General features: G+C 42.1%; 1 protein-coding gene across 1 annotated transcript in view; it reads left to right on the top strand.

Annotated features, from left to right (window-relative positions):
* The window catches only part of T265_13483 (hypothetical protein), a gene marked incomplete at both ends in the record, with an annotated part of 33,472 nt that extends 31,417 nt beyond the window's left edge, over positions 1-2,055 (top strand). The window contains one exon of the mRNA XM_009169064.1: positions 1,332-2,055. Coding sequence (XP_009167328.1) covers positions 1,332-1,826 — 495 coding nt within the window. The remainder of the gene's footprint in view (positions 1-1,331) is intronic.
* Positions 2,056-19,284: the final 17,229 nt, after the last annotated feature.

Raw genomic sequence — 19,284 nt, 5'->3', positions numbered from 1 at the left:
CAGAAGCTGTGTTGGTTGGGACATGTTTTACGCATGCCGAAGAGAGTATTGTTTTCCATGCCCAATTCGGAGTGGCGTAAACAGAGAGGTGGCCAACCCATGACCTGGCAGAGGAGTATGAAGGAGATGACGAAACGCTTGGGTGCTGTCGGTGCTACTCGCCTTCCAGGATGGAGACCGCGTGATCCTTACTGTGCCTGGTTGGAGACACTACAAGATATGGCTGCCAACCGATGTCAGTGGCGTTCTTGTTGTCAGTTTCTATCCAGATTGCCTGAGTGAATGTCTGGAGGTGTAGGCACCTCGGAATGATTGTGTTAAGCTAGCACTAATTCCCTCGCCCATCCACCTTTATTCTTTTCTTTACAATAAGGCTTTCAAATAAGTCATGGTTGTACGGCAGTGAAGCATCGGTGTTGAGCACTGATGTCATGCTGTCGTTGATGATGATGATGATGATGCTCAACAGTATTTGCCCAAATAGACTGAGCATTTTTAGTCTTGCAAAAAACTCCTAATGTCAATTCAAGAAAGTTAAGTGCAACGCGTACTGCAGATTTTTGTCAAGCACTCAGTTGAAGAAATGTAATTTTCGTAGACAGGGGTACAGATTTAGGAAAGTTGTGGTGCAGTAGGACTGAGATGTATATCCATTTCTTTACTCTCCAGCGGAGCTTAGGGCAACCTCATATATACCGGCAACCGACCATTATGGTCCCTTAGGTTCACGTGCTTCCTTCCATTCGATGAGTGAAAGATTATGGTAACACCTTTCTGAGTTTGGAGTACCTGACAAATATGCGCATTGCCCTGAGCCCCATATCTTGAAATGCCAGCCAAAATTCGAACTAAGGGTAAACCATAACAAAATTACTCATTTTCATAAAGGAAACCACTCACAAGGCTGCTGAAAGCTCTTCGACAGCCCACGACCGGTTTTGCCCTTCTTGGGGCTCAATTACTCATTGTTTAGTAGAGGTAGTTGGTCTGTTCGCCCAGCTTGGCATTCGGCTTACAAGCATTTCCTCGTCATACGAGAGACAGTTTTTGCATCTTAATGTGTTTCCCCATATGGTGACGAGGCATTTGCAAAGCAGTTTTCAAGCTCGACGAACAGGCCGATTGATCAGCTACCAGTGTTTTAAGTGGCACCCAATATTTCGGTTTCCCTTCCTTGTTCATTTTTCTCAAAGGATTTTCAAACTGAACGCTAAATTAATGTCATATGAGGGAAGCTTTTTTAGGAACAGTCTTGTTGTTTTAGCAGTGACGAATTCGAGACGAGTGAGGTACAAACAAATGTGCTTGCATCTACTTCTCATGTTTTACAGGATTGTTCAAATCTACTCTCGTGTGATGAGGGCATCATGGGCGATTTTGGCATACACGACTTGACCCACGCGTCCATCCCCTCAGAGCATGCTGCCAAGTATAGTCGCAATGATGCGTATTTCGACAACCGGTCCCACATGGTCGTAATGAACAACGGTTGTGGCGATATTGATTCGACTAACAAGCTACACCGAATCAATGGTTTTTGCCAACCAGATGGAGCTAAGTTGACGCTGAGCGACTCACTGGAACACGTTATGATAGGAGAAGAACAAGTTATCGAGGAAGCTATTGAGATTCCATTAGACGATCACGAGAATGACTTGATTTACGACGCAGCCACGGACGACTTACACCAATCCATTATAGCCAATTCATCTCGCAATCCAGACGTCAACAGGGCCTGCACACCTGCCTTGTCAGCGGCAGCTGAACTTTTTCTAGACGAAGATGAATCTGCAGTCTTAAAATCGGGCTTTGAACAGTGTGACTGATGTGATCAATTGATTTATTTGACGGGACTGGACCTTTTTCTTCTTGTACATACTCACCCAATTTTGGGACTGGCTCTCTCTCATCACCGTCATCATGTGCCTGTATAGAACCTGTGAATTCTTTCCAGCAAACGTGCGTCTTACCCATTTTTTTAACTGTTTTCACTGAGCTCGTTGCGAAGTTGTCGGAAGTCGTAATTGCTTGACGGATCGGCCTTGACGACTGACATTCAAATACATGATATATATAAAATTCTGTCATATCTGTTTGCCACGTAAGCAGGGATATTCCGACTCACTTCGTTATTTTTTCGGTAGTTTACATTCAGATATCGTGATCTCTCGTCAATATGGAGAGTTCTTACTCGGTTTCTTACTATCAAATCTACGCAAGAGAATGTTTGATCAAAAATCAACTCATACGTACCGTAGCTTACTTTGTTCACCCAAACTGTCGTAGCCACCGTTGTCTAGCCAAAGAACGCAGAAACTGCCTTGCTGTTTGATTGTCCAAGTAAAGGGGGCAACAAGCTCAGGTCCAGTAATAAGCCGCACTCGAAAGTGGTTCTTGAATAAAAGGATGCCCTACTTTTACCAGACATAACGAGTTGTACCGAGGATCTAACTGTTTTGTTGATAATCGCCTAGCCGAATCCGGGCATCACATTCGAATGTTTGAGCTATTTGTTCTCTGGCGACCTCGGTTGACTCACACTATACTGGCATAGTAGCTTCTGCTGAACACCAATGAGCTAACAGAGAGTAGATTTTTTGAGAAAGGAATTCGGTTGGCATTGGCTGTGTTATCAGCCGTGTTGCCTTAGTGGCTGGTTGTAGTTTGAACCCATAGTGTCACAACATCTAGGAGAGCATTTGCTGGGGAATCAGGACACCACAGGCACTTGGTGCAATCAATTGAACCAACTCAGTCGCAGTTTTAACTTTCTAATGTAACCGATTTCACTTGTCACGTGCGAATGTTTTCAAGCAGTTCAGTTCGTGAAGCACTCAATCCTGTATCCGTATTCTACCTACATTCGCAGACAGCTTTTCCAATGCAACATTTTCAGTGAAGAACACTTCAGTCAAGGGTTTTCTTCGACATCCGGGGGGAAGTGGGGGGGCCAGTCTCTCTCAGAAGTTAGATGACGAGCAATCATACTGCACACTCCAGATCAGCGGGTTCTCTTCGCATGCACCTCTTTTGGGGAACTGCTGTATTATCACCGCTGATACTCAATCAAAGTCCATTGGGCAGCTAATTATACAAGTCGTTCCATTTCAAATGCATGTCTTCGTGCACAGAAGTAAGAAAATGCTGTGACATTCTGTCGTTACGTGATAAGATTGATTTGGGTTAACGACAATAAAAGCGAGGTGACTTTATTGACTTAGCCGGTCCCAGAAATCAGGCCTCGCGGCGTCATCCATTTTTCTTCCCCCCTGTCCTACATATTCAGCTTAAAACTGTTGGGTTAGTGAGTTTGAGTGGATCCTGGGTTAGCGGCCTCTTAGCGATGAGAATATTATCCGTATGGCACCTTACCGTCACTAGGCCCCAGACCCTTTCGGAAAGTGGAATTGTAAGCATACTAATCCACTGTAAACGGACAGGCCTCGTTCGTTACTGAGTTGACGGTCACGCAGTCCAGGCGATTTCACCAAATAGAATCAGTTACTCATCTAGATTTTGTTGCGTTTTAAATTATTGACAGGATCGCCGTTTCACTTTAGGGTTATGCCCGAAATGTAGAAACCGCAGTTATCAGAAATGCACTGAACCTTTGTGAGCGAGATCTTAGTGCTGGGTTTTCATACACTGAGGGCATAATAAAATCCTTGACTACGAGTAAAATACAACAAGTATCTTCAAACCGACTTCTATCAATACAGCGGTACCGACTTATCTTTTCTCACTATCGGGGAACCTGCTCACCAGTTAAAGATGGTATGAGTGGATCACCACTAAAGTAGATAGGTTACTGGGCTTCCGGGTAAAATATGCAGTCGGAGAACAAAATCTTGAACTCATTGGAAGTTTGGAGCTAGCCTGTTTGGCAATGGGAATAACATAGAAAGTTGACGAACAAATGTCTGTTGTTCACTCCACTTAAGAGTACACTATTCCTTTCCTGGGAGGCTTTTTCTTGATGGTTCGCGTTCGGCGGACAGGTTTAGCATACAATCATTTCCCTTCAAGTTCCATATTTTTCATGAGGAAGCATGGTGGAGTTAACATCTCACTGAAAGATGGTTTTCTTTGGTAGTGTAAATCATTATCACCTGCGATACTCATGAATTGTTTAGCAGCATGATGATATCTGGGTGTTGTGAAAACTGTTGTTGTTGTTGTTATTATTATTATTGTTGTTGTTGTTGTTGATGATGATGATGATGATGATTAGTTAGGTATCTGCTTATACGCATCATCCCGTAGCGTTCATCAATGAGACAAGTCCAACTATTGACCCAGAGCTTTCCATGTGAATCTGAGCGGTTTGCTGCACGACGCACGGTCTGATTGGTGAAGCAACGTATCATTGAGTTGTTTACCACAAATATGTCCGATCTACAACCGAGTTTTGATGTCGACATCAGGACCTTTTGTTCGACTGGCCTTGCTGGTCGAATGACAAGCTCGCTGGTTTTCTGTTGAATCAGTGCACTTAGCTCCACTTTTATCTACACAATTCTCTACTTGACAGTAAAATGGCACGCCTAATGGACTTATTGACCATACGTCTGACATGAGACGTAAGCTCATAAATCAAACACGTGAGCATCGTGAGTTCTTTGACCAACAGTCTAGAGACACGACGTTGGCAGACTACAATGCTTAAGGCCCTGCCATTAACAGCTCAGACAAAGTCAGCCGATCGATTCACACACAGGAGCCTGACTTTGAAGGTGGAAGCAGAATTGAACCACGATAAGTTTAGTAACTGGCTAGATCACTAGTAAGTCGATCGCCACCACGATTGATGACAGTGTGTCGCACTAGCATACTTTGACATACTTCTACGCAACGGTCTGGTCGGTCGGAGTTGAGGGGAAGTAGGACTTTGGAAGTGCAAAACTAATTGCATTTATTCTAGTCAGTGAAATGGTTTTTCCGAAGTGATATCGACAGGTCAAGAAGCTCGCGAATCAAAGATAAAATCTATCGGCTAAACATGGTTTAACTCAAAGGATGAAGTGACAAAAAACCTCCTCCAGGAGTTGGATTCTGAGAAATATCTGAATTGGAGGGTAAGATATCTGTGGGCCCCGATATCTCGAAACGTTGACCACAGATCCATGCTTTCGAGGTTCAGTGACCACATCTCCACACTGTTTCAAGCGTTCCAAAAGCGTCACACATACCGCCGACTAGCTGTGAATGTTTTCTCTCACTACAAAGGAACCTTCGACTGCCCTGTATATACCTGGTTAACGATGATTCTCCTCTAATTTTGTGAATATTCTTCGTGCCATTGATGCCCATACCTTTGGTTGTTTCAGAGTTTGCCACTCGTTGTCTGGAAGTTCTCTCGAAACCAGTACAGTTCGCCAGGGGCGTCGCTTCCACCATTTTTTGCTCGGTTTTGTCCTTAGTACTATCATGGATTGTTCTATCCTAGAGACTGTGTCGAAGTCTTATCTGGGAAAAATTGGTAGACGTATAACATGCTGTTTTTTGACGACCATGTGTCCACACAAACTACTCCGAACGGAAATCTGAATCGGTCTCGTGTTTCAGCATACAGTCTCCATCTTCGAACTCCAGGAACCCCGCACACCTATGCACCCCTTTGAAACCTCATAATGAAACACTTGAGTTTGTTGATAAGCTTACTTCTCTTGGTAGCGGCATAAATCGCGACCGGACTGTGACAATTGAAGACAGTGCACATATCGCCAAGGCACGAGCAATATTTGCCAACTTGGCGTCGGAGGGGATAACACTGAGATCAAAGAACCATGTCCACAAAACGACCAAACAGTCATGTTTTATGGATTGTGATACTTGGACTCTCCGATTTGAAGATCTCAGACGTTCCCATATACTTTATCACCGCCGCCTTTGTAGTATAAAGGCGTCAACTGGCTGCCGCACCTAGTTAGTGAGGTGGTTTGTAAACGAGTATTAAGTAATTAGTCAGATGCGCCTGAACGACAGATAAGATTTATCGAATTAAGGTAGTGGGACATATACTACGTATACCTTCGCACCATCTACCAAAGGAAGCAGTGGTTTCCACTCCAGCGGCAAACGGTTCATGAAGCACAGACCACGAAATGGCAACACGAAATGAAAACCACTATTGTCAAGTTTAACGTTAGGGAATCCTCGCGTCATTCTGGGTAGAATTTGCTTGAACCTCCTTCAGCCTGGTTCCAGACCCTGCAAGAAAAGGCAAGGAATCGACTGCAGTGGCGAACTTGCTATCACTTCTTGGTTTTACCGTCTGGTTAACACTGAAATTTCCTCCATAACTCCCTAACAGAAGCATCCTTCTTGGGGTTCATCATGTAGTCACACTTCCCCGACCAAGGCCATCAACCTTATGCTCTACCAGAATACCAAACTAAAAATTGCCATGGTACTAACTGGCAGCTCAACTCGATCTCCACTTTTATAATATTCCCCAACTAAATGTTCTTCAAAAGAGCCGATTCGTGTTTTAGGTAAGACCATTGTAGCTGTTGAACAACTCACAGGTTAGCTTTATCAGAGTTGTCAGCTGATTTTTTAAAACTTAACACAGGTATTTCCATTTAGAAGTTTGAATGATGCGGTGAGAAGACGAAGCATCCCATATTGTCTAATCAGTACAGAGGCAAACAAGCGGAGAAAAATGTTTTATAGCAACTTTCAAGACGGAGTTAGTCATATGATTATGAATCGGATGGGTGACCTGACAAGACAAACGTTATGGCCTACTGTGTTACCAAGTGCAGGCTATCTAGTTACCGCCGGACCCAGCGAAGGTTTGGATCTCTTTATTCCAGTGGCCCCGACAAACCTCAGAAGAGGTGAATTTTGATCGTGAGGACGGATAGAAAATATTGAGGCGAGATTTAACTGCTAACCTGTAGCGTACAGATGTCTGGTTATTGTGACTTCCGTCCGCAAATCACTCTGTTATTTCGAAAGAGAATTTCGAACCTTCAGTTAGGTTCTTTCTCATTCTAGTGGTGATCGGCTATTGGTTCTGCCGTTGTAACCTGTCTCTCGGTTATACGTATACTAGTTTATACAGTGTTATCTGGTTTCCGTAGCTTGACCACCTGTAGTTGAGGGTAGTTGTAAATCCCGAGTCCATTTGAGGATGTGCAGATGCATTGTGTCCTAGAGAAAGGACGTCCATTTTTACTGAGAATTCTCTGAGAATAGTTTTAATTCATCGGCAACGTAATGTGATGTATAGATCCGACGTGCTCTTTTAAGTGAGGTTTTTACCACGTCACGTTTGTGCTTCAACTGAGTGAAACTGGAAACATTCATGTGGTGATCTGACCACGTAGGTTTTCTGTGGGCATTACGAGTAAAGACCCCATTAGCTCAGTGGCATCGAGGTCATCAGGGTTGTTGTAAGATAGTTGTTGGCCTCGTTTCGCGTCACAGCGGGATTCAAGTGAACACTATTCCTACTCTGAATGCACTGGCGAATATGTTCATTTCCCTGACCAATACTACTAATCTACTGTCGAGAACCGATACAAAGTCAGTTCACAAACACAATTTGTGAGTTGTATCTCCACTGTTTTCGTAACCAGCGGGCTGCCCGTTGCGATACCATCGACCTGTCGATCTGGACCTGCTGGTTCGAATCAGATGTCAGCCACATGAGTTTAGTTTACGAGGGTAGACTTATATACTCGACAAGAACACCTCCGAATTTCAGCCTTCGAACATTCAAAACATACGAGAACTGATACGACAACTAGGCAAACTTTTTTATTTCGCTCCATACAGTAGATAGGCCTAGAGCCAGACCGGAAAATTGTTCTTTCATTCTTGGCTACTTGAGTAGTATGATTTTATGCCAAATTTATGCAGCCGCTATTGCGACCCGAGCCACAATAATTAGAATACTGCTTATGAGGGAATATATTCAAGTCAGGATCTTCATAAAATGATCAGAGAAGATATTTCGGCATGCGGGTTTTATGTTTCCCTCCACTTTCACCGACTTATTGGACGAATTTTCAGTATCAGCAGGTGAACATAGTTGTTCGCTTCGCTGGAAAGCAGCGTTTTAAGGAAATAAGTCGGTAATATTTGAATTAATTTCGGAACTGTCATTTTTATACCAGCACAACTTTGGAGTGAAACCGTTACGCTAGGGTAAATATGAGGTGGGTTTTCAAGAGTTTGTGGTCCTATATATCTCCAAATAAGTAATGGAATAACGTTCCACAATGGGGAGCACGATATTCGTTCAGCTCAAACTGAGATGCAGTGGCACCTAATAGCAATAACGGATCGAATTCCAATGAACAACTATATAGCAAATGAAAATGCTATATTAGAAGTCCTGAACCTTATTGTGAAGGGGGTATTTAATTGAGGCTACTCTGCCTGACGATGTACTGAGCTGTTTCTTGTCGAAGAAAATGGCATGTACAGAGCGAGCGTTCGCTTCTTGTTATTCTGATGCCTTATCACTGAACTACTTCCAGTTATTGAGCACAGTGCGAGTGCATTCCGACGGGACATTCTCGTCGAGATGGTTAAACTTCACCGATCCCTTTTTACTGTTCCTGTACGCTTGTTTCAAACGGCCAATCGCTAGAAAATGATAAGCAGTTGGATAATCTCAACTAAAATTAACGTTAATGTTGCTTGAATATAGTCCTCCTTTAGGACAAGCCGTACCTTCTGACAAGACGCACCCTTACTTTACATCATAGACAGTGTTCGGTCAATGATGTAGTCTGCTGGCCCGACATCTCGTCGGTATGCCTCGGTAAGGTCGCTCTTTCAATTGCTTTGTAGGTCTCATTGTCATAAGAACGCTTTTTTGAACTTGATACCCTCTTTTGTGACTGAGCGTTAATCACGACTTCGTTGCAGTCAGCCGCCGAATTTTTGGCGGCGTCGAGGCAGAACCTACAGGATGAGAAGCTGTGTCCACATAAATAAATTAAGCAAAACACAGAATAAGAGCTCAATACTACCCAGGAACATGTGAGATTAAGTTTAGCCATGTGAAATAAATGAGCTCTCATCCAAGCGCAAAGCGAACGAGAGGATGATATGAATGGTACAAGATGGCAAAAAACATCAACTTCTAGACATCTTCGCACAGTTTCGCCCGACCCATTTTCCACGATAACCCTTCGGAAGGGTTGCACTTCAGGATTCGTCACCGATGCCTTTGAAATGGTGGTGTATTGGCAGCTGTTTTCGTGTAAATTGCAACAGAAAATAATTTGTTGATCTATCGGACTACAGTCAGTGTTTTACGAGTGCATTAGTCAAAACTGCCAAAGGCTTTTGGTCTTTGGTGCGGCCCTAACCCGAACACAACGCGGTCGTTTAGCATCTTCATAAGTCTGACGATTCCATGTTGGCCTAAATTACTTATACAGAACAGCTGCGTCCAGCTAGATGAAGTGGTCCGCTCTCCTTGAGGGACCAGGGCGACTGCTGAGTAATATTTTGATCTACATGATGTGTAGCGTGCAGATTTAACTCTTCCATCTTCTCTCCCGTGTAAATGGCGTTGTAAACGTTGTAGCATATGTCCAGTTTCTGAAACTTTGCACATGTTAAACCTGATAAGAAGGTATCGGTTTGATTATTTGTATGTACATGGTAGGATATATAGGCAGTTCACAAAACTGTTGTGTATTCTGGGTTCCGTCTTACCCGAGAGTGATCGAGTCACCTTCCAATGTAACACATTCCAAGTACCATCGAGGACCCAGAGCATGTCTTGCGGTTTCTGTTCTATAAAGAAACAATTCAGATGGATTTCACGTATGAAACATAGTCTATTCGAATGTGCCAGATATGGTGCGGATAGTTCCAGGATACTCTTTCCTATATCTAAAGCACCAATGTAACAACGTTTTATTGGTGTCTCGGATGTTTTAGCTGGCCTATTATCCGAGTGTGACGTTGGGTTTGCAATGTTTCCTGGAAGCTTTGCAAGCCAATGGTGAGTTCTGGCGAACAAATCAAAAGCCACATAAAATACATTTGTGTAAATAGTTTCGTCACACAGCAGGTTGCTTTTGGAAGCAAAACAAATACAATACACATATGCATGTCTACTTGCGGATCACCACCACTTGCTACACCTTCAAACACGAGATCCATGGGTTAATTTTACTCCCAAGCCGTTCGTATGGTCTCAGAAAATGCGATTAAGTCGAGAACAGGACAGTAGAGGACAACCAAGTTGGTTCTATCTGTGCTTGTGCCGGTCGACTCAATTTTAATCGAAGAATACCACATAATGGAATTTTCTCCATGTGACATACTATTCCTTGATTACTTCCAGCTTTCACAAATCAGAATTTCACTCTTCCAAGTTTCCCTTTTCATGGGGACTTCCTGTACAGTTTTTAATACTCTTAATCAATAATTAGTTAATCATGTGCACCCTGGCCCACTGAAAGTCTGCACGGTTTTTTAGGTCTACTGAATATTACTCACTGATCTAGATTCAGTCAAGCTAAGGGTTTGTTTGCCATAGATGGCTAAGTTCCCAGCAGTTAGGATGTATGCTTCACCGTTACATGAAATAAAATTGTTGTCACATCAGTCTGAAACATACATTCAAATAAAAACCCAGTGGGCTTAATTTAAGTCAATCACGTAAGATTCTATTGACAAAGGAAGTCTTGAATCTGAGCAAGCGTGTTTACTTCTTTCAGACACTCACGCCGTAATAATCATGTCCATCACTGTGCCAATCAGATCCAGACACTGAAGGAATTTGTTTCTTCAGACAGGCTGCACAGAGATTTGTTGTTCTATCGCATGCTGTCTGTTGTTAGTCTGGTGGGACACCAACCATTATTTTGGGGATACAGATTCTGGTTCTAATGAAAACTTTGGATCACGCACAGAAACATAACAGCTGTGTATTCATTAATCAAACAACGAACCCTGGATAGTGTGATTTGCGTGTACACTGTGGGTGTGATAACCCTATACCTAAAAAACAGGGATTGTTTGGCAAGTGACGAAATTCGACTCAGTTAAGTTTAGCCGCGTGAGACTAACGAGACTTGACATAAAACACGAGGTCCTATTCATCATGTTGTTTAACAGGCTGATAAATTTTTGTCCTGTGTGTTGGTACCAAAGTTGACAAGACTAATGAGGAGCGAAGAATACACTGCAATAATCAGAATTTTTCTGCTGATTCCTAATGATTTCCTTCAAGGACCTGACATATATGGTAGTCACCAACTCACGTAACCGAATAATCTTTGATTTGTTCGCTGATCTGGAAAATGTGTAAACATTTCATCAGTCAAAATGATATTATCAGTGCGTTTTTAGGATGTGTGGCGGAGCTTGGGGACAAGTAGGTGGTTGCGTGTTTTAATATTCGTGCTGCTAGCCCAGACTGACCTTCGACCCCGGTTGGTTGCTCGGTTGGGTGGTCTCATTGGTTGATCCGTTATTCTGCGCCTTAATTGGTTGGTTACCAGGAGTTCTTTGAGCCTGGCTTTCCCTTCTCTTGTGCTTTGGAGTGACCTCTGTCTTTTACCTCTGTGGATTTCAGTTTGTGACTTTTGTTGACCTGACTCCAAGTAGTTTCTTGTTTCTTAGGTTGTTAACCCGATAAGCGGCTCGTTTGGGTATTTTGATTAAAATAGTGACCCTTTGCAAGTAGTGGTGCTTAAATATGATCAAGTCCGTACCATGATCTTAGCCATTCCATTCCGTGTCTCGAATCTCCCTATTCCAAGATTCGATCGTCTTCTGAATTGGATTTGTGAATTTTTTCAGTCATCATATATGGATCTCAAGGACAAAGTGTTCATTCTTCTAACGGCCGCGTTGTTTCCTTCTATTCACGTGCACCTGTGGGGAAATCGCAGTTCCACAGCATCCACCAATTTTAAGTTCTGCTTGAACTCAATCTGCACGAAATTTGTGATATGCACACAAATTTGGTTAATAAATTGCTTTTTTTACTCCATTGAGGCCTGAAGAGCAGATGCATCGCCCGATTTGATTAAAAAGAGGTGATATTCTTCGCAACGGCGCAAAACCTTGCAGGCTTTGTATGTTTCGGGCGGTCTCCAAAACTCAAACTTCATCTAATTCGTAAGTCCCTGTGTCTGTTTTGAAGAGATTACTGCTTTTGCTGTTTTGTGTTATTCAAGCACTTATTCCTTCTATTTAGTAAGATGGACGATTCGACACATGGAGGCAAAACTTTCTCGGACACTTGGGATAATTTTTCAAGTGGAAACCAGAAGGACGATCTTGTCGATCTTGTTTTGTGTTGGGTTTATTAGCAGTTTTTGAGGTATCGCACATTGGTGGAATAACTTTTAACTCCACGTTTTGTTTGCACATGTTGTTACCTGCCCTTCAATGTCCGGTGGATAGCAAAGGTTTTGTTTGAGTAACCGAAGAGTATACCGACGGGTTCGAATAACAGCAGCCACAGAGACGAAAATCCGGAAAGGATATGGGACACGAGTTAATAGGGCGTAATTGTTCATTTGAGAAGGTGAACCACAAGATTTTGATATACATATCCCTTGGCTACTCTCCTCAGATTTGGTTAGTGGAATCTGATGGCCAAAGGCAGTTTTCCAGTTTTACTTCGGATGGGTAGGACTTTCATGTTTATGCTGTGTACCAGGCAGTGGTCATTTGTCATTGCGCATCTGGCTGTCCTGAGGATATGTTACTTTACCTACATGCTTTTATTATCATCTGGTATTTAAGTGTGGTATGCGTTATCCCTTTTGAGAGGTAGTCCTGGATAATATCGATGAAATAGGGGTTCTGTGTCTGCTGAACAGAGACTCATCGTTAATTAGGGGCTTCACACTCCTAGGAGACACATTTATCAATAAATGACATTGTGAAAACTTCGAATTCTTGCCAGGTCATAAATGCTCGGCGTCCGCAGATGTGATCTTCTATACCCACCTCTGCACAAATCCTACAAGGATACTCGTTAATGTCTTGCGAAGGTAGACAAGAGTTTGGACCATGGCCAACCAAGTCAGTGAATTTTCCTCTAGCTCTAATGTTATTTGTACGCAAAGAGCGGGGAGCACAAAGTATAGAAAAATAATCAGAGTCGTCAGTTGGGTTCTTGATTAGAGAATGGAGTGGCAAAAACAAGAAAAACGAAAAATTTGACATCATTTCTGTACAGAGGACAATTCACGTCAGCCAGGAAAACTCATATCAGAAGTCAAAAGGCTTAAACTTTGGTGGAGCTCCTAATTCTTTTTACAAAACGCCTTCTGCTCCAACTAGAAAATCAGTTGAGTTGTATTAAATCATTGATTTTTGTGTCATACAGCAACAATTCAGTGAGAAATATAATGCGATAAATCTGTGGACGGAAAGTCTATTTTTATTTTGTAACAAAACCGATGCGAAATTTGAGAGAATTAGAATTATCCCGCGTTTGACGATTGTGGTTCAAAAACCCATTGCCTTCATTTTACAGTTAAGCTTATGCGATACACTATTTCAGGTCCCAGTGTGTGCGCAACTCGAGTTAAATCGCTGACAACGTCAAGTTAAATTAAGTCATCGAGAATCCGTTCGTGTATTGGGAGTGCTGTTCACAAGTTCTTCGAATCCAAAACATAGCCACCAAACATGAGTGACAGTAATTGCTTCTATTTGGGGATGACGTGGTCAACCAAGAAACCTGAGATTACATCTTGCCTACACACGAACTACTGAATTTACGCACAAAAATATTAATGACACAAGAGTTGTTTTACCGAAGACAGTGCTTTCTTTGTGGGTTACTTAGGTTTGGAGGTCTTATGCATTTCTCTTGCTATAAGTGAAGCCATTCTGGGCCAGAGCGTCAAAAACAGTGTAGAAATGTTTTATCCATGTTCAGCATAGTCACTGACGGACAGCTCGGGAGTTTTCAGGGAGATTCGAATTTCCGAACTTCTGGCTAGTAGTGACTGATCAGCAGTGTGACCAACTTGGACTTATTCAGTTGTTTGCACTATCAGTCGACAAAAATGAGCAAGACGTTTCCATCTGACTGGAAAAAATGAACGCTTTCTGAGAGTTGCTTGAATTACCAAAAGCATGTGGGTGAAAGAATGTTTTTCTCTTATATCTAATTCCGTTGACACAGCGCACCTGGTTAGACGGCTGGCCCTGATAAATGGACATTTTCAAATTCTAGGGCGGAAGAAATTGCGCGAATTTTAAAATTAACTAAAGCATTTCGCCGGATAGTTAGAAAATCTGAGAACACATTTAAAATCGCTCATTGCACTTAAAATTTGGTGCTTGGTCGGTTCTCACAGTTTAGATGGCTTAGCTAAGCATTTGTATTATGCGAAGTGAAAATTTCCATTCAAAACTTTTGGAAATCAAAGTTCGAATGAGCAACTGTCGCCTATTTCTGCAGTGTCAAATAAAGATACCGCTTGAGTCGCACGAGAATCCTGGACCAAGGACACCTGATATTTTCCCGAGATACTTAAAAATATTGACTTGTTAACAGAATCCACCTGCAAACACCAGACAAACAACACAGGACCTACAGATCGATGGGTGTCTACTTCTCACTACTACCTGAACGCAAGGCGCGCATTGCTTCCAATGTCTTAGTGAGCGATTTGTGGGGTGCACCAGACTGAAGTGAATAACTCTGCAGATCTTTATAATAATTTCTGAAGATTAGTTAGTAAAACGTTGGAGTGCCTCAGCAATCTCCCGATGAACAAGGGGGCATTTTGGGCACACCCTCCGAGTCTGTTCGTTGAAATCGCCGTATTATTTATGCAAACTTTTCATTTGGACGATGAATCTTGAGCGCATTGTCAGCCACATGCTGGACAGCAAATTCACCTAATCTTCTAAGCATTATTTGTTCCGGCTGGCTTTTTTTGTAGTGAAAGTGGTCGAAATCGATAAAGACGTGGTTTACTGCGTAGCGGAGCGACTGAATTACACTAGCTGTACTTGGTGTTGTCCTGTAGCAGTTCAAAGTTTGGTTCCGCATTTGCCAACTACTGAATTTTATTATAGGCTGTTACGACCGCACATCGTCTGGAACGCCATTTTCCCTCGTACGGTTACTGAAAGTTCTTTGACAGCCCACCGCCAGTTTTTCGCTTCTTGGAGCTCATTCAGACCTTGAACACAAATGTTTGTGCGAATGAATAACAGGCTTACTTGAACACTGTACTGGTGTTAAGGAGAATAGAACAAACACGTCACCTCCCTCGCTAACACCAATGTAATTTGCGGATGAACATTTTTTCGAACAAATGTCACAAATAACGGTTCGGTCCATGTACTAGACATTATTTTCGAATATATCTGCATTTCTGGGTGTTTTTGTACGCCATTGCTCTTTTATGTTGTCGCTCTGTCCAATAACAAGTGTGTTGATAAGAAGATCCGTCACAGTTTTTCTGCTGAACGTTTTCCTTCAGTAATCTTGCGGTCCCGCAACCAAACATCCTGGCAAAATACCTGACCCAAATTTACGATAGATAGATACACGACACCAGCACAACAGGTGTCCTATTTCTTTCAAGGTACCAAGCAGGACAAAGCTCTTATGCCGCTTGAAATATTTTCTCGACAGACCTTGAAAAACCATATGGCTAAGTGGGAAGCGTTTTCGTTGCGGGAGCACCGCACCTGAATTTTTTCACAGTATAGATATGGCCGCCAAATAATATGTGAGGAGCGGTTCTGATTTTCATTAGAATGCCGCAACGGTGATAATACGAAAAAAGAAAGATGGCGTCGGGTAAGAAACCAGCTAAGCACAAAACTACATCGGAAGTTTAGTTTCTGAAGAAACAAATCGAGACCCACTCAAGGTGGTTAGGGGTGTTTAGTGAGCCTACCCTCCGGAACACAATACAAATGACCGTTTAGGTTTTGTCTAGACCATCTTCAATACTGAGCAAAACAGTGAGTCTGTGTGAAGTAGGCGGTCTCAAAAAGCATGCAACTTTCGACTTACTTTAAATAACACATTCCTCTAACCAGGGACATTCTTCTCCTTGCATCTACTGAAGTTCTCGAAGGACTTTGCTACTATCGTTTATACTACCACTTCCTGCCAAATATAATAATTGATCATAGGGGTTCGTCACTTCTAACTGGGCTTTTCAGTTACCAATATGAATCAACACGCCGATTAATTCCTACATAATAACGAGATTACACTGCAATGCCTCCATCACTTCACGGCTAACTGAAGGGCTGCTATATGGAGGCATAAATGAAAACCAATTAGTGTTCAGATAAACGAATGATGACTTCGTAACACTGTTCAGACACCTAAATTAAGTTGACTGAGTTGCGTGACAAGAATCGCATGCAGCAAGAATAATGTAGATGCGATGCTATTGTGGAGCTCTTCAGACGGAATTTTTGAACGTGTGGTGAGAGCTGTCGCTCTGATCTCATTCATAGCGATTCCATAAAGTCACAAAGTTTGGTGGTCTAGAGCTTTGAATTATACCATCCAATGACAAATTGTTGCTTTCCACTAGCCCTTCTCTGATTGTCAGCTTCCTCTGGAAGTCTAATTAACTGATTAAGTGATGAGCTGCTTCCTCGAACCATCACTGAAAAGAACCCAGGAAAAATAGGAATAGCATCAAACAGTTAGTTTTATTTAGGCCTTCGATCTTCAGAATTCTAGCCTCAAGATGTATCATTTTAGTTTTATCGTGCTTTTCCTTAACAAATACAGTAAACCGCATGAAAGTTCCGTTAGACAAGTGAGAAACTGATGGACGTCACCCTACACACCGCCAATTTTATGCTTCCAGAAACCTAGAATCTGATTTGACTGGTTAGAAGGGCAATTCGTGGCACGATTCTTCCGGACCTTCTGCAACTGCGTCCTTGAATGATGGTGAGAGAAGTTTTCCTGATGTGCGTATACCATCCAGTCACTCACTCAACTCATTCAACATTCAGGGAATTGTAATTGAAACTCCGCTTGCTTAACATAGAATAAAATTAGCAACAGCACGGCGAATAAACCGACATTCTTCTAAAATATTCAACGGGTATAAAGTGATGGATATAAAACCATTCGGGTTCATGAAAATAATTCGTCTTTAAGCAACCTGTAATAAGCTCTTCTCAGGTCAGACGGTTCAGACCCTCTCACCATAGCTTTTGAGAATTCTGGAGACTATTCCGATTCCACATAACGCCTAGTCTGGATGTATCCGTGGGAAATTCATCTCCCATAACTAGTAGAATGAAGCGTCGGTAGATCAGATCCTATGCTCTGATTAAAAAAGACATCAGTCCCATCAAACCATAGGATTGTTTTTCAGTGGCTGCATGGTTTAAAACAAGAATTCAGCCTGTGAAGTCCATACTTGCCAAAGCCCTTACTCTGTGGATATTACAATCTAGAGAGCAACACTTTTATTGGTTTCTTGAGTGTCCTTTCAACGATTCTGTTTCTTTCAGAATAGACCACGTCTCAAAAAGAACTAAAATGGATCCTTTGATCCAGAAAAGCGATAATTGTGTTGTATTTTTTCGCACCAAAGAGATGACCTTAAAAGCAACAGCCAACATGAGCTCTTCTGTTGAGCATATTCTCCCAGGGATCAACTCATTAGAGAGACAAAGCTTAGTCCAATCGAGACAGGCGAACGGTTGAACCTAATCTCATCAAGTGATGCAATATCCAGGTGAGTGCTTACGAACACATTTCATGCATCAAAAGATAAATTAGTTTGCTACTCACATGGCAACCCTATTGGAATTCAAGTTGGTCACAAAAGCGATTGCTCCCCTAAATTCCAGTCTAACCATCTGATAATAGTAGTACTGGTGATAATAATCATTTTGCATCTCGTAATACATAATTCATCGACCAATCAAGCTTCAGTCAGGCGAAAAACCTACAAACTGGCCCCAGAGTTCAGTCATTAACCTGAAGCATTCAGAACGATGCGCTTTTTATTCCACGGTGCATCGTTTGGCCCATTTCCAGATCAGAGGCTACGCACAATGGATTAGACAAACATGTCTCTTTTTGGATGGGTCTCCGTGTTCCTAGAATAATAAGTTTTAGTTTTCCTTGAGGGACGATATATAAAGCCTGTGGCTGTCAGATAGTACCGTGGAGCAAATTGTTTATATATATCCTGGTATAAAATCACGGAGGCATTCTTTGGAAACCAGTACCTCAGATGTCAAATTGTAGCACGCGTTTTAAGATAGCAAAAAGCCTGTAGGTCTTATACGTTGAAACAACAGAAGTTTCTTCACATCTAGGTGACTTCTTATTAATGCCTACAGGTATTTGGTCTCCCCGATTTATGTAAAAAAAGCTCAGACACTGAACTGCCTTAATACCAGGATTCTTCTTCTAAGGCATCAGGTGTTATCCGCTGTGGTATCGTTTAGTGACATTACTTATTTGAGCTTTCGACAGGAGAACAAGTATACAGTTGATGCAGTTTATACAGTCTGTTTGTAGCGCCGATGCACCAGCCAATTATAGGTAGTCCATCTACTGCTGTTCTTTGGAGCTATTTTATTTAAGAATGCTTTCTATAGCTGTGATTTATACTGCCTTGGAATTACTTTCCCCTAGACCCAATTACAGGTATCAAAGCAAATGCACCATCTTTAGATCACGTGAGGTCTGGTCCTCTAATCACTGAACCGTAGTGAACAGGAATGAATAAATGACAAATTTCATCTCTGTTTTGTTTAGCCTATACAACGCAGTTTGTAGATTCTATTATACAAATGAAGGAACAAACAAAAAACAATGGGTCAGGCGTCCATTTGTTCGTCCAGTATGATCTTATGTATGATGTATGATTTTATGTATGATCTTATGGTTGCTAGATAAACTATTCCCGACAAACTGTTTTGGTGGAATGACTTCGTCCCTCGCCATTGAGCTCATCCACTCATATACATTTAAGTTTGCAGCAGATTCTTACAAAGAACGGATCGATTCCGATTCACAACTGGCTAAAACTAAACAACTGGCTTTGAAAAACCATAATGCCAAACATTCACACGACATTACCATAAGCGAAGATGGGTGGTTTCGTAATGAATTATGCATGAAGTCGGTTTTGTGCAAAATTTGCCCTGTGTTACTAATAACAAAGAGATAGAATAACTTTCTGTGGAGTGGTGAAGAACAGAAAGGTCTGGTATGTGATACGGAGATCATCCCATTTGTTCGGTTCATCTAATTCAGCGGCTCAGACTGCCAAATTACTTAGTTACACGCCTCACTGTTCAAGATCAGTTCTGTTT

Source organism: Opisthorchis viverrini, assembly GCF_000715545.1.
Source record: "Opisthorchis viverrini unplaced genomic scaffold opera_v5_70, whole genome shotgun sequence".
NCBI lineage: Eukaryota > Metazoa > Platyhelminthes > Trematoda > Opisthorchiida > Opisthorchiidae > Opisthorchis > Opisthorchis viverrini.
This window is presented reverse-complemented; position numbering and strand designations above follow the sequence as displayed.